At 36.6% G+C, this 14,042-nt stretch overlaps 1 protein-coding gene across 1 annotated transcript; it reads right to left on the bottom strand.

The window, feature by feature from the left end:
• Nucleotides 1-10,920: 10,920 nt before the first annotated feature.
• LOC113350801 lies at nucleotides 10,921-12,346 on the bottom strand. Its single transcript, XM_026594919.1, has 2 exons — nucleotides 11,878-12,346; nucleotides 10,921-11,825 (listed from the first exon to the last, which is right to left on the bottom strand). The coding sequence occupies exons 1-2, from the start codon at nucleotides 12,344-12,346 to the stop codon at nucleotides 10,921-10,923; spliced, it is 1,374 nt and encodes a 457-aa protein (XP_026450704.1).
• Between the last annotated feature and the right edge of the window lie 1,696 nt (nucleotides 12,347-14,042).

The raw sequence follows: 14,042 nt of genomic DNA, 5'->3' as shown, positions 1-14,042 counted from the left end.
TATTCATTAGTGTATGGTTTATTAAGTATTTTCCTATGTTGTGTTACCCAGCTGAACCCTTAGTATTGGTATGACATGACAATTAGTGTTCACTCGCAGCTGAGTAACACGAATTTCTAGAAGTATCAAAATTAAGGTCTGCATGAAAATGCTCAACCAGAAGATGCGCTAACTGCTCTCTGGGAATAAAAGGATTTTGTGTCAACACACATAATTTGTTAAATTTGTTCAATTTTGTGATAACTCACAAAATTCAAGTTTTGACCTAATTAATTTAGGCCTTTTTGCGCATGTGCAAATATATTAAACCCTATTGGTCGAGGATAAACATACGAAAGATAGGAAACTAATCCACCATGGAGCTAGTAGGAGCAAAGTCCTACCAGAAAACAAGAAATAAAAGAGCATCCGCTAGAAAATAGGAGCAGCAACAAAAGGAGGCGTGGCCATGTCACATGGCCGGCCAGTTTAGGCGCCACCCACAGACGGCCACGCCTAATGCTGCTTGACCGACCCCCTCTTTCATATCGACCAATCAGGTCGCTCTAAAGCCTCCACGCTCACTAGATATGTGGCCACGCCCCCATGCTGCTTGTCGGCTCTCCTCTTTTCCATCGACCAATCAGGTCGCTCTAAATCCGCCACATGCACATGGAATGTGGCAGGGCCCATACTTGCCGGCACTCTTTCTTATCGGCCAATCATGTCGTTTTAAATGCGCCACGCGTACTAGAATATGTGGCCACGCCCTATGTTTGGTCGGCCCTTTTCTATTGACCAATCAAGTTGCTCTAAACCTGCCACAGTGTTAAAAGGGGAAAATTACGCCGGATGGTCACTATTAGAGCAATGCTCGGTTGAACCCACCAAGCGTTGGTATGTCAAGTTTGGTTGTCATATTTTAGTGAATCAAAACTCATGTTAAGAGTCGCTTGATTATGTACTAGACTCAACTTCGTATTGGTTAGCTTCAAAGTATTAGGATATGAGACATTACAAGTATTGCGAAGTCTTGAAGATGCGAAGAAGCAAGGATCTACAACGACAACAATCATCCTTCCACTTGAGGTTAGTGATATTTGACTTGAACTGTTTCATTCCCTAACGTATCTTTCAAGTCGTGCATATTTAAAACATAACTGCGAAGCATATTAGAACTCTAGATAGACACAGTATTAAGGAATACAATATGAGGTTTATTGCTGAACCATTAAACTTTGTAGATAATACATCGCCATAATGATTTGAATGCTACTGTGATTATGTATGGGTATGAGGTGAGGATTTCATCCTAGGGAACAATATTTACATGTGTTCTAAGGAAGTAAGTTCATAAACTTGTTTGTGAACCGAAAAGGAAATTTCCAGGTGTTATTGGTTTTGTTATTCATTGCATATCTTATGAACAACCAATATGTGTAATAGAGTATAACCGCTCACAACTTGTTGTGTTCTTGGTAGAAATATTCACAAAGGCCTGACTTATGTATTGGTATAACTTTTATTAGTAAAACCGATCTTAAGTAATCACCTATGGTATGATCGTATTTTGTATGTCTGACCATTAAAAGGAAAGGGGAACCGATCCTTGTAAGGGGTGCATTACATCAAAGGGAACTGATCCTTGTATGGGGTGCAACAAGGTTTATAGCAGAAAGGGGGACCGATCCTATGGACATGTGCAACACGTTTTTAGGCAAAGGGAACCGATCATGTGGACATGTGCAACACATATAAGTTAGATACCATATATATGTGGGGAACCGATCCTAGTACCTAGTCAACCGAATTTTTGGAAAACTAGTGTGACTATGCACAGTACTCATATGGAGGTAGAACCGAAACTTGTTTTGGTAGAACCGTAAACCCATGATATTGATTGAATGTTGGTTTGATCAATCACATAGTTCTTGAAAGTCATATGAACCAATTCTAAACTTGTTTGGAAGTGTGACAAATCGGTTTCAAGGTTGTAAGTGTGAAAGAGAACTTACAAAGTTAAGATGTCGATAAACTTTGAACACGTGCTGTGAATGTTTATTTCTTTAATTGTTCAAAGATATTCCTTAACGGCTAAGGGAAGAGAATCCCAGGATCGAAACATAAGTAAGTTAATAGTCTATTAATTAAGGTTATTAATTTCATTTTGTAGGGAAATTACAGAATTAGTAATGTGAATTTACTAATTAGATTTTCCGAGAGATTTCGATCGTTATTTTTGGGACAGAGCATCTCCAGGAATTATGAAAACCGAATATGTGCTTTAATGAATATCTTGAGAATATTTTCGGTTTTGGAAATTCCTTGGTGTCCAAACTTTCTTGCCTATAAATACTCGAAGTTTGCCTTTATAGAAAACTAATCCTTCGTAACAACATATTTACTCTTTTGTTGTTGTTACTGGTGTAACCGCCTACTCAGAGAGGAGAGTAACCTAATTAGGCGAAATCTCTTACGAATGCTCAGTTTAAAGTCTTCTTTGGTATTGAGAAACTCTAGCGTGTACCGTTGGTGGGAAACTAGATAATTGCGGTTTATCGTTTGTTTTCGATTGATTTGATTGACTAACGGTGGTTGAAATCTGATTGCACCTAGTTTTTTTATTCTTGAGAATATTCTCTTCTGATATAAGATTCACTCGAACTAGTTCAGAGTTTCGACAGGGATCTTTAGATTGTTGTTAGTTCTAAAGATGATCTTGTGATAATCCATTCTTAATAGAATCCATTCTGTGCGTGATTGATCACAAGAGATTCAAGTGATTGTGTGCAGGTTTTTATTGAAGATTTAAGAAGATTTGAAGACAAAGAAGATATTGAAGATCTGACTTGGGTTTTATAATCTTTGGTGTGCACAATACTTGTTTCGGTAAAATAGGATCCAGTTAATAATCGGTTTATCCTTGTGGTAGATTGGATTGATTAATTGAGTAGATCGGCATCAACACGATTCTTCGGATTAAAGATGTTGTTGGCTTAATATTAAACGATTACCTTTGGGTGATTGAACATAAGATAGATCTAAAGACCTGATGAAGGAGTTTATGTTGAGATAAACGGAAGAGCCTTTGTCCGACTCATATCACTTGGTTGAATAGAGTTGATACCAAACATATTTGTTGTTCCTTTACTGTTTGGAATACGAACCAAAGGAATTGTTCCAAGTACGTGACTTATTTATAAGTTGGAGGCGTGGGAATACAGAAGGAACTAGGTGAACTATAGGGTTAGTTACTTGGTCTCAACTATATGAAGTTAGTTTAATTTTGTGTAGAGGCTTAATCCTGAGAGTATTCAATTCTGGACTACGTTCCAGGGTTTTTATGCATTTGCGGTTTTCTCGTTAACAAAATATTGTTGTGTCATTTACTCTTATATTCCGCATTATAATTGTTTTATTATAATTAAAGTAAATTACACAAACGTTAATTCCTATTTACTTGATAAGCAATCCTATTGTGTTTGGTTAAGTCCAAACCTTTGTATCAAGTAAACATACTTCGTTGTTGTATTGTCTCGATCTCGTATCCATAGACGATCACACGAAGTGTGAGCCGATTAGTTGTATTGTCTCTACTCAGTCCATAGACAATCACTTTCGGAGAAAGGACTTATAGGTGTTGTTGGCTTAATCTTAAACGATTACCTTTGGGTGATTGTGTTGCGATGCCAACTCCTATAATCACTAGTTTCCTTATTTTACTTATGTTTATTTTCCTAGTTTAGTTAGACTTCTTTTAATAGTTAAACACGTTAAGATAATTACTTGGTAAACAAGATTGCTGAGTTATAAATACTCTTCTCTGAGTTTGTAATAAGGCATCAATTAATATAAACACAGTTTTTCTTATTTGGTTACGAAGCAGAGGTGGTTTATCCCCATAAAAATGATATTTATCTTAGGGTTCTAGTTCTCTGAGTTCTTGTTTCAGTTGTTTTGGTTTAGAACCCTAACATCTGGTACAGAGCAGGTTGGATAAATTCTCAGAATTTTAGCATTTTTTTTATCATGATGGTTGTGGAGTTAACAACAGAAGTTACAGGTTTAAAAGATGAGATCAAAGAGTTAGCTACAGATTTAAAAGATGAAATCAAAGAGATAATCACTTCCCTAACTAAACAGCGACTCGATGACATTAAACAAGCTGAGATTAAAGCGGGAGTTGACAGAGCAAATTATAAAGAAGATATGACTACTTTAACAACATCCTTGACAACAGCTTTAACAACTGCGATGAAAGAAGCCATCACCGATGCTCTCGGTACAGGTATAACAGGCAATCAACATAATGACAATGGCAATGGCAATAATAATGGTAATGGTGGTGGTACCAATCCAATTCGTACGGGTTCCATCAACCTAAAATTTCCAACTTTTGATGGCACCAATCCTGACGGATGGATTTTTCAAGATGAGCAGTATTTCAACCTATATTTAATCAATGCAGATTTTCAAATTCAAGTGGCTGCTGCTCATCTGAAAGATGATGCCAATTCCTGGTATTGTTTACAAAGTCTAATCCTACACCATCTTGGGAAGATTTTTGTTCTCTAATTCGTGATAGATTTGGGGATCACAAGTTTATAAAATCCACATATTGAATTAACAAAGTTTTCTCAATCAGGTACCGTTCGACAACTAATCTCTGAGTTTGAGAAATTGCTAAATTTTTTTCATGACCTTCCTACACAATACCTTGTTGATCTATATATTGTTTCCTTAAGAGTGGATATTGGCACTGGTGTTCGTTTATTTGAACCCAAGACTTTACCTGAAGCTTCCAAAAAGGAAATACAACAAGAAGATAATATCATTGCAGCCTCTTCCGTTTCCAAACCTTTTCGTTCAAACCCTGTTAGAACCTCTATGGATACCAATCAATAAGTAAAAAAATCAACCTTACCACCTGGATCTAAACGATTAACATGGGAAGAACAAAAAGAAAGACGAGACAAGGGTCTTTGTTTCAATTGTGATGATTATTACAAGCCTGGTCACTTATGTGTCAGACCCAGACTATTGATCTTAGATATGTCTCAAAGTAGTATGACACCGATGATCCAAACTGTGATGAAGAAATTCAATCTCCACCTTCTGATGCTACTAATTTACAGCAAGCACAAGAACCTAAAATTTCTTTGCATTCTTTGATGGGTTCTAGTTTTCCAAACACCATGCGAATTCAAGGCTTTATTAAAGCACGGGCTCTTACGTTTTTGGTGGATTCTGGAGTTACGCACAATTTTCTTCATCCAGCAATTGCAAAGCAATGTGGTTATAAGATTGAATCAAATTCTTCTTTTTGTGTCACGGTAGGGGATGGAGGTCAGTTACGTACTCATGGGTATTGTTTAAACGTGCCAGTTAAGCTACAACAATATACTTTTCTGGTTGATTTTCATCTTTTGGAAATCAGCGGCTGTCATGCAGTGTTGGGTGTTCAATGGTTACGTACCTTGGGTGAAATATCTTGGGATTTTACTCACTTGACGATGCAGTTCAAAGTTATTGAAGAGAATATCATCATACGTGGAAATAATTCTTCATCTGTCATGCTCATGGATGTATCTCCCATGCAACACTTATTATGCAGAGAGACTTATGGTTTTCTTCTTCAACTATCTTCAGTTAATACTGCTATTAATGCAACTTCAGTTGTGCCGCCTGAGATTCAACAACTATTTTTTGAATACAAAGATATTTTCAAGATTCCAAATCTTCTTCCACCTGAACGTTTGCATGATCATCATATTCCGCTACTTCCTGGTTCAGCTCCAGTTAATGTGAGACCTTATAGTTATCTACATTTTCAGAAGGATGAAATAGAAAAAATTGTGATGGAATCACAACATGCTGGTTTCATTAGACCAAGCTCTAGTCCCTACTCTTCTCCCATTTTAATGATTCGCAAAAAAAGATGGTTCTTGGAGGATGTGTGTGGATTATCGAGCCTTAAACAAGCTGATTATCAAAGATAGATTTCCCATTCCAATGGTGGATGAATTGTTGGATGAATTACATGGAAAAACCATTTTTCTAAACTGGATTTTCGTTTTGGTTATCACCAACTTAGAGTGCATGCGCCTGACATTCCAAAGACGGCTTTTAGAACTCATGATGGTCATTACGAATTTCTTGTCATGCCTTTTGGTCTTTCAAATACCTGCCACTTTTCAGAGCTTCACGCATCATATTTTCAGGCCTTACTTACGCAGGTTCGTGCTTGTTTTCTTTGATGATATCTTAATTTATAGTGACAATCTTGATGATCATATCAAGCACTTATCTTTAGTGTTTGACATTATACGCACTAATAAGTTGTTTGTTAAGGATTCAAAATGTGCATTTGCTCAAAGTTCTATTGGCTTTCTTGGTCATGTTATTTCATCTGAAGGAGTTTCGGTAGAGAATGAAAAAATACAATGTATTTTGTCATGGCCAATTCCTACTACAGTTAAGGCATTACGTGGCTTTTTGGGTTTAGCTGGTTATTATCGGAAAATTGTTAAGGATTTTGGAAAAATAAGTGCACCATTAACTCGACTACTCAAGAAAGATGCTTTTGTTTGGACTGACACAGCTACTGCGGATTTCAAACAACTCCAACAGGCTTTAACTTCAACACTAGTTTTAATACTTCCAGATTTTACAAATGAATTTGTATTGGAATGTGATGCTTCTGGAAATGGATTAGGTGTTGTTCTAATGCAATCAAATAGGCCAATTCCATATTACAGTAAACCTTTATCTGGTAAAAATTTGAATCTCTCTATATATGATAAGGAAATGCTCGTTGTTGTTTCTGTAGTTCAAAGATGGCGTCCATATTTACTTGGGAGGCATTTCAAAATTTATACAGATCATAGAAGTTTAAAGTATTTTTTGGATCAAAAGTTATCTTCTATGGAACAACAGAAGTGGTTGTCGAAATTTTTGGGGTACGAATATGAAATAATTTTTCGTAAATGAAAAGAAAATGTGGCTGCTGATTCTTTATCTCGTCTTCATGGCTCAGTTTTTCTCCTTTCTGCACCAAATTTTTTCTGGTCTTTCTGACATAATTAATAAGTGTCATGCTGACACAGAACTGAGTGTTATTGTTCAACAGTTACGTAACAATGACTCTTGTAAGCCACATTTTTCATATGAGAACGGGTATTGCGCTACAAAGGTAGGTAGTCGTTCCATCATCTTATGCCTGGTGCAATACTTTATTGGAAGAGTTTCATTCAAATCCTGTCGGTGCGCATTATGGATTTTTACGTACATTCAAGCGTCTACAACACAGTTTTTATTGGAAAGGTATGAAACAATCAGTTAAGCATTTTATCTCTCATTATGACATCTGCCAACGGAACTAATCTGAAGCTATAGCTCCTCCAGGGTTATTAAGTCCTTTACCAATACCTGCTGACATTTGGTTGGATATTTCAATGGATTTTGTTGATGGTTTTCCACTCTCTCATAGGAAAAATTCTATTCCGGTCGTAGTAGATAGGTTATCCAAATATGCTCATTTTATTGCACTCAAACACCCATATTCAGCTAGCTCTGTTGCGGATATTTTTGTCCGAGAAATTGTTCGATTGCATGGTATGCCAAGAAGTATTGTCAGTGATCGTGATCCCATATTCATGAGTAATTTTTGGGAGGCAGTTTTTGCTTTGCAGAACACCAAGTTATGTCGTAGTTCTGCATATCACCCACAATCAGATGGCCAAACTGAAGTCACAAATAGAACTTTGGAATGTTATTTAAGATGTTTTGCTGGAACAAAGCCTAGTGATTGGTCGAACTGGTTACCATGGGCCGAATGGTGGTATAACACAAGTTTTCATTATCCTATTCAGATGACTCCATACCAAGCTGTTTATAGTCGTTCACCACCAACAATCTCTTCTTACTTACCAGGTTCTACATATGTAAATGTTGTTGATTCTATTTTAAAAGCAAGAGACCATACTTTGAAGATTTTGAAATTCTATTTACAAGGGGATCAAATAAGAATGAAGAGTTATACTGATTCAAACCTTAAAGGGCGAGTATTTGCTGTCAATGATTTGGTTTATCTTCGACTACAACCATATAGACAAAACACAGTTTCCACTCAAGCTTATTCTAAGCTCTCTCCTAAGTTTTATGGACCTTTTCGTGTTCTATAAAATATTGGTACCGTGGCTTATAAATTGGACTTACCTAATACAAGTCGCATCCATCCTGTGTTTCATGTTTCACAGCTAAAACTCAAACTTGGTTCTTCAGCTATTGTGGATGAAAATTTACCAATTACAGTGGATTATGATAAGTGGGAACCGGATAAGATTTTGGATCGTAAAATGTTCAAGAGAAGGAACTATGAAGCAACTAAATGGTTGGTTCAATGGAAAGATCATCCAGTGGAGGAAGCGACTTGGGAAGATGCTGATGAACTGCTTTTACGTTTTCCAGATTTTGATGCTTGAGGAAAAGCATTGTTTCCAGAGGGGTAGGATGTTGCGATGCCAACTTCTATAATCACTAGTTTCCTTATTTTACTTATGCTTAGTTTCCTAGTTTAGTTAGACTTCTTTTAATAGTTAAACACGTAAGATAATTACTTGGTAAACAAGATTTCTGAGTTATAAATACTCTTCTCTGAGTTTGTAATAAGGCATCAATTAATATAAACACAGTTTTTCTTATTTGGTTACGAAGCAGAGGTGGTTTATCCCCATAAATAAGGATATTTATCTTAGGGTTCTAGTTCTCTGAGTTCTTGTTTCAGTTGTTTTGGTTTAGAACCCTAACAGATTGAACATAAGATAGATCTAAGGACCTAAAGAAGGAGTTTATTTTGAGATAAAAGGAAGAGCCTTTGTCCGACTCATATCACCTGGTTGAATAGAGTTGATACCAAAAAGATTTGTTGTTCCTTTACTGTTTGGAATACGAACCAAAGGAATTGTTCCAAGTACGTGACTTATTTATAAGTTGGAGGCGTGGGAATACAGAAGGAACTAGGTCAACTACAGGGTTAGTTACTTGGTCGCAACTATACGCAGTTAGTGTAATTTTGTGTAACGGCTTAATCCTGAGAGTATTCAATTCTGTACTAGGTCCCGGGGTTTTTTTGCATTTGCGGTTTTCTCGTTAACAAAATATTTTTGTGTCATTTACTTTTATATTCCGCATTATAATTCTTTTATTATAGTTAAAGTAAATTACACAAACGTTAATTCTTATTTACTTGATAAGAAATCCTATTGTGTTTGGTTAAGTCTGAAACTTTGTATCAAGTAAACATACTTCGTTGTTGTATTGTCTCGATCTCGTATCCATAGACGATCAAAGGAAGTGTGAACCGATTAGTTGTATTGTCTCGACTCGGTCCATAGACAATCACTTTCAGAGAAAAGACTTATAGGTAGGAAAAGTTTTAGCTTGAGGTATATTTGGGTAACCTCGCCTTTTCAGTCACAGTGCCAATTAGGTTGCCAAACCACGCCAACATGCTAATGGCATGCCAAACGTGCCATTCCGCGCCAATATTCTATTGGCATGCCAAACGTGCCAACATGCTACAACAGCATGCCAAACGTGTCATTCCGCCACAAACTGCACGCCTACGTGATAACTCACCTTTTGTTCGTGGCCAAACGCCATAACAGAGTCCAGTCAGGGTATCCCAACTAGAACACGATTTTGCTTTAGTGGCATTAGTTGAAACCCTAATTTTGATCGTGGTTTAAATTACGTCACTTTGGCCCACAACATACCACAAGCCGTGCGGGACCCATAAATCCCTAAAAATGGCGCCATGTTATGACCATCCGTGGCCATCCTTGTGTCTGTGGTCATTTCCATGTTATGTCCCTGCCATAATTCCTTTGATGCGGCCATGGCACTATTTGCACAAAGAATGTCACAGTGCCGCGGCTATATGCCACACGCGTTAATTAGGGTTTTGGTATGCCAAACCCTAATTTAAATAAGGTTTCTACGCCAACCAAGCTAAGTAATGCTACCTAGGGAATTAATTTTGATATGGAAACTTGAACCAATGTTTCCGAGCCATATTTGGGTCTGACGCCAATGCGCCAAAATATAGCGGCCATGGCTACGCCGGGCGCCATTCGTGCCACTATGCCACTAGCATGTGCCAATGGCACCACTATGCTATTATCAGGTGTCAACGGAATGCGGCCATAATCAACGACCACCCTTTCTCATGACTTACAATCTCAGCCGTCCAAATTCGCCACAGAATTGACCGGTCCATAATAAGTCTTACGTTCACACGCCATTTTCCTGCGGCAAGTTCCATGGATTGACTTGCCTCAACATGATCTTCCACCACCTATATGGCACACGATTGATCAAAATAAATAAGTCTTGCACACAAGACCCACTCAAAAATTTGTTGCACATTTTTCATGAAAATACTCGAGACATTAAACATGTCGCAAACTGGGGGATGCTCATCAGGGTATTGATCTGGTGGTTTACAGCGTGCGGAGTGCAACACGCCCATTATAAGAAGTGTCAGGAAACCGGGAAGTTAGTGGCGAAAAGAAGTAGTGGGTGTAAACTAACTCGTTTCCTTCATAGTTGGGACGTGGTTTCTAGCATTTACACATTGCCCCACTTCTCCATCACTCAACTACTCCCACTTCCTACGAGATCAAGGTGTGTTCAAACTATGACTTGTATAAATAGGTTTCTACCTATTTCAACCAGGGACAACAGAGTTTTGGTTAACAACACAGTATCCAGAAAACATAAAAAGAACTGATAGCTTACATTCCACAAGCCAGTTCCATATTCTGATACAAGTCATAAAACAGCCGCACCTTGAGAATCAACCATTCTGGTCTCAACACCTTCTTCTTTTTTTGCTAGGTAATAACAAATTTTATTAAACTAAAGAATAATTTCTCAAGATTACAAAAACAAGCCCATTGAATTTACATGGGATTTTTTGATACATTGAAAGTAAGCTAAACAATAACTAAACTTAGTCAAATCTGTAATAGGGCGTTTCTGGTACTTCCATTGTTTTGATAAAATATGGTTTGGAAATATAACCTCTTTTTTCTCCCTTAGCCATTCCAGCTCCTTTTTTTTCGCCATTGAATCCGCTGAGAAATTTGTCTCCCTGTAGCTATGAATAAAGTACCATTCTTGTAGAGTGCTTTTTATCTTATTCCATCTTGTACAAGCCCACCAAGGAATCTGTTCAGATTGAAATGTTGTTATTGTTGCCTGAGAATCAGTTTGGAAACAAACTTTAGGAAAGTTTTTACTAATTGCCCATTCCCCTGCACAAAGTACTGCAAAGACTTCTGCCACAAAATTTGTAGCCACACCCAAACCCCCAGCCATTGCATAAATGTATTCTCCAATGCCTTGTATGCATATAAATCCAAATCCAGCATCCCCTGGATTGCCTCTAGAAGCACCATCACAGCATGTCATAATAAATGAAGGATGTGGCAGGAAGAAATATATTTCCCTGATTCTTGTTGACTTCACACTTCTACACTTCAAATCAAATGATTTCAAAATTTGCAGATCATAAGGAGAATTCCACATGTTTTCTTTCGTTCTAACCTCAGACTCTTTTGTGAACTGCATAACATTCTGTTTAAGTGCTTTCAGATTTGGTTGTTCATTTTCATAAATTATTCTATTTTTCAAGAACAATATCTCTCTTAAAGTTGTAAGAGCAGCTACTCTCCACAATTCTTTTACTATTGGACTCTTGTGTTTTGAGAACTTGAGAATATCATTAAAATATCTAGGATTTGTGAATTGAAACATACCACCAAGCCAACTCCAAGTATTCACTAAAATCACAGAACCAGAGAATATGTTCTAGATTTTCCTCCTCTTTGTTACAGAAGGGGCATCTTGATGCTATCTGGAATTTCTTCTTCTTCATTGTTTCATCTGTTGGAACAACTCCCCTCAAAATCTTCCAAACATTACTAGAGACATTTGGATGTACACTCTTGTGCCAAAATGTTTTTTCCCAATTCACTGGTTGAAATTTTTTCCTTATACAATTATAAGCAGAATCTACAGAGAAGTTACTAGATGAAGTTGCACTCCATATCCTCATGTCTCCTTTATGATCAATAACTGGAAGTTCTGTAGATGCAAAAAACTGGAAAAAGTTTGATGGAATCTGACATTCTCCATCTTTTATCAGTTCTGCTACCTTCAGTTCTTGATTTTGTATCATAATATTGTTGTCAGGGAATATATCCTTTAAAGCTTTTTCTTTTACCCACACATCAGTATCACCAACCAGCCATCTAGTATGCTCAGTTACCTCTGCAGATACCCATTGAATTCCTGGCCACATGCAGGATTTCTTGTAATATTCTATCCATTTTTCATTCTTGTCTTGAAACTTTCCCTTAAAGAATTTGGTTCATTCTTCTTCTCCAGTTTGAATTTTCCAACATAGTTTCATCAGCATTGATTTTTTTATATCTTCTAATTGTTTTATACCCAAACCACCTTCATCTAAAGGAGCACAAGTTTTTTCCCATTTCAATGTAACTGTCTTCTTGACTGATGGATCTCCAGACCATAGAAAGTTTCTTATGATTTTTTCACTTTCCTTGAGAACTTTTCTTGGCCACTTGTACACTGACATATTAAAAATTGGAATGTTACACAAGACAAATCTTACTAGAATCAGTCTTTCTTGGAAAGAAAGAAGCTTCTCTTTCCAACCAGCTAATTGTTCTTGTAAAATTTCTATAACTCCCCAAACATGTTTAGATCTAATAACACCTGGATTTAAAATAACACCCAAGTATTTATCTAGGAACTTTGATAAATTCATACCACAAATTTCTGCCAACTGATTTTTTCTTGCATTGCTTGTACCCCCTACAAAACACTTGCTCTTTGACAGGTTTATTTCTTGACCTGATTCTTTTTGATACTCTTCAAGAGTTTGTAATAAATTTTTCAAATTTCTTTTTTCACCATTACAAAAGAGAAATATGTCATCTGCAAACATTATATGTGTTGGGTGCACTCCATTTCTTTGTATCATTGGCTTCAGTTTACCCTGCAGTGTTAATGAAGTTAATCTTCTTCTTAAAACATCTTCAGCTATAACAAAAAGGATGGGAGAAAGAGGATCTACCTGTCTTAAACCTCTACTAACATCAAAGCAACCCACTGGGTCTCCATTTACAAGAATTGAAATCCTAGCTGACTTTAGAAGAATATTGATCTGTCTTATGAATTTTTCTGAAAAAACCAAATTTCTGCAAAGCTTGAAAAATAAATTCCCATCTTAGAGAATCATAAGCCTGTGATATATCTAATTTTATACCTACATTGCCTCCTCTTCTCTTAATCTCCAGCTCATTAATCATCTCAGAAGCTAATACAATTTGATCCTTTATATTTCTTCCTTTAATGAATTATTTTTGGAACTGCTTCAGAAACTTCATCAGCTATTTGAACTTCTTTGTTTTTTAAATTTAGTTTCAAAATGATTCACCAAAATGTCAGCAATAGCTTGTTGAGTTGATACCAATTTACCATCATCCTTTTCCAACTCCACAATTGCATTGTGCATTTTCCTTGTTTTCATATTTACATGGAAAACTTTTGTGTTGGCACCACCAAATTTAAGCCACTTCACTCTATATTTCTGTCTTTCTATATCTTGCTTCTGTTGAGTTAATAATTCTTGAACTCCTCTAGCAGAGACTAATTTATTCAGAAGAGTTGTATCATGAGGAGATTGATCTGAGATAAGAGATTGCTTCAAAACTTCTTCATCAGCTTTCTTCAACTTTTGATCTACATCCCCAAAAACTTCCTAATTCCACTTTTTCAAAATTATTTTGATATGCTTAAGTTTTGTTAAAAAGATAAAACCTTGATTACCTCTCACTTCTGTTTTCCATGCTTCTTCAATGACTTTTTTTAAAATCATCATGAGACATCCAAACTTTTAAAGCTCTAAAAAGAACATTTGCTGGCTTTGGAATTGTAACATCTGTTCCAAAAAGACTACTATGATATGAAGT

Source organism: Papaver somniferum, chromosome 2 (assembly GCF_003573695.1).
Source record: "Papaver somniferum cultivar HN1 chromosome 2, ASM357369v1, whole genome shotgun sequence".
Lineage (NCBI taxonomy): Eukaryota > Viridiplantae > Streptophyta > Magnoliopsida > Ranunculales > Papaveraceae > Papaver > Papaver somniferum.
Note: the sequence above shows the minus strand (reverse complement) of the source record. Positions and strands in the feature narration are given on the sequence as shown.